Source organism: Microtus oregoni, unplaced genomic scaffold, assembly GCF_018167655.1.
Source record: "Microtus oregoni isolate MIOR12 unplaced genomic scaffold, Mior012 000138F_ref0000102, whole genome shotgun sequence".
Lineage (NCBI taxonomy): Eukaryota > Metazoa > Chordata > Mammalia > Rodentia > Cricetidae > Microtus > Microtus oregoni.
This window is the reverse complement of record NW_024544788.1, coordinates 971207-973073: the sequence shown is the minus strand read 5'-3', so window position 1 is coordinate 973073 and position 1867 is coordinate 971207. Positions and strand designations below refer to the sequence as shown.

Here is a 1867-nt window from a genome sequence, read left to right as displayed (position 1 = left end):
CTTAATTTACCCTGAGTTCTCCCACCACCACCCGGTACCAACTTAAAGGGGAAGCCAAAAAAATAAAATCATTCATCAAAATACATCATGGTCCAATGTAATTTAAAGACACACAAAGCAATCAAGAGATGAACAGATACAAAATTTCAAGCAAAGGCAGAACTCCAACCTCAGGCTTCTCACTCTGCTCTGGCAAGACCTTGCCTTGCTGCAGTCTAACCGGACTCGTTTAAATACAGCAAGAAAGTAGTTTCCTTCGCGGCTGCCCTAGCTTTCGTCATACCCCAACCCCCATTTGCAGGAGGATAGAGTTGGGCAGTCTAGAGTTGTCAGGTGGCCTTTCTTTCAAGAGGGGATAAGGGGGCCCTGGGAGAGAACCAAGATCACCTTGAACTAACATGTGTTCTCTGAAAACTGCCCACTAGGGGCAAGGTAAGGCGTGTCTGCATACCTTGCTGGCTCAACTGTGCTGGAGAATGGTCTCCCATTGCTCCAGCTGCCGCTGGGTGAACCGAAGTTGGTGGCGGGCCATTGACCTCTCCGGAGGCTTTAGGCTTTTCAGGCTCTCCGTACCCTCAGCAACCAGCTCCATTTGCTCTTGCTCCACGCCACTTCCGCTGGTGCCACCATTCTTCTTCCCATCACCCACAGGACCTGGAGCTTCAGGACCAAAGGGGCCTCCTTTTTCTCCTTTTAATTCTTCTCCTTCACTGTCTGCTCCCACTCCTCCCACTCCAGGTTGGCCCCATACACATTTCTTCTCTCTCCCCTCTCCAGCCTGAAAGATCATCTGTGCGTTCATATCTGCAAAAGAGGAAACAGCCAGAGAAAGCTCAGGGCATCAGGGCTCAGTGTGCACGAAAAGGAGAGACAAAGCACTGAAGAGCTATGTATAAAGTGAGCTGACGGTGGGTGCTGTTGCTTCGCTCATTCCCTTCTGCCAGGGATATTTGCTTCCCGGCGATCACTAAAACACCAATTCCATACCGCTACTGACCCTGCTGCTCTTCCTGGTCCTCCTTGACTCCCAGGCAGAGTAAGCAGGTGATGGCCCGACTGCAGCCTTGAGATGCCATACTCTGATGAGTCGATGAGGACGTACGCTCCTGCTGATGCTGGTGTCCGGGGACCAGAATGAGAGAGCTGCGCTCCTCAACCTGAAAGGGCTCTCCTCAGGCCCAATTTAGTTTCCAATGTATCCAGTCCTAGGCTTGTTGGCTCTGCTTTCTGCTCCCCAGTGGTTCCTGTGGGTTGAGCCTTCGAGGCACAGAGGCAGCGGCAGCTTAGGGGGTGTAATGAGCACGACGTGCCTGCAAGAAGGGGACAGCATGCGGGTATGTGGGTGTGCAAAACCTGAGACGCCAGGTCACAGCTCAGCGGACGGCTCTGACTTTGGTAAAATATGCAGCGAGGCATAAAGGTCTCCAGAGGTCACACCGGGTATTTCTTTGCCTCCCGTTAATTCAGACAGTTCAGTACCAGCTCTTTCCTGGCGAGATAGCTCACCAAGACTAGAGCAATCCTCTGACCCAACACCTGAAGGCCTAAGTTCTGTTCACACACGCCGATGGCCACATAGAAAAGTGACTTAGCTGTTTTGTTTCATTTTGTTTTGTTGGGGTTTCTAGACAGGGTTTCTCTGTGTGTAGCTCTGACTGGCCTGGAACTCGCTCTGTAGGCCAGGTTGGCCTCAAACTCAAAGATGCCTCGCCTCCTCCCCCCACCCCCACCCCCGCCCAGTGCAGGGTGGCATGCGCCACCACCACCACCACCCGCCTCAAAGGTGGCTCTTTAACAATCTGTTTAAAACCCAGTATTCCCCTGGAGAGAAGCGGGGGGGGGGGGGGGGGGGGGGGCAGATGGTGCC

The 1867-nt window shown here is 53.0% G+C and overlaps 1 protein-coding gene across 1 annotated transcript; it reads right to left on the bottom strand.

Moving 5' to 3' along the window:
• Positions 1–460: 460 nt before the first annotated feature.
• Positions 461–1229, bottom strand: LOC121444711 (homeobox protein Rhox5-like). Its single transcript, XM_041646616.1, has 2 exons — positions 998–1229; positions 461–804 (listed from the first exon to the last, which is right to left on the bottom strand). The coding sequence occupies exons 1-2, from the start codon at positions 1074–1076 to the stop codon at positions 461–463; spliced, it is 423 nt and encodes a 140-aa protein (XP_041502550.1). The 5' UTR covers positions 1077–1229.
• Between the last annotated feature and the right edge of the window lie 638 nt (positions 1230–1867).

Bases quoted from the DNA above. Each gene is read 5' to 3' on its own strand.
- LOC121444711 (XM_041646616.1), bottom strand. From the start codon at position 1,076: ATGGCATCTCAAGGCTGCAGTCGGGCCATCACCTGCTTACTCTGCCTG. The intron at 805-997 runs GTCAGTAGCGGT...CCTCTTTTGCAG, and splicing joins GGACCAGGAAGAGCAGCAGG to ATATGAACGCACAGATGATC.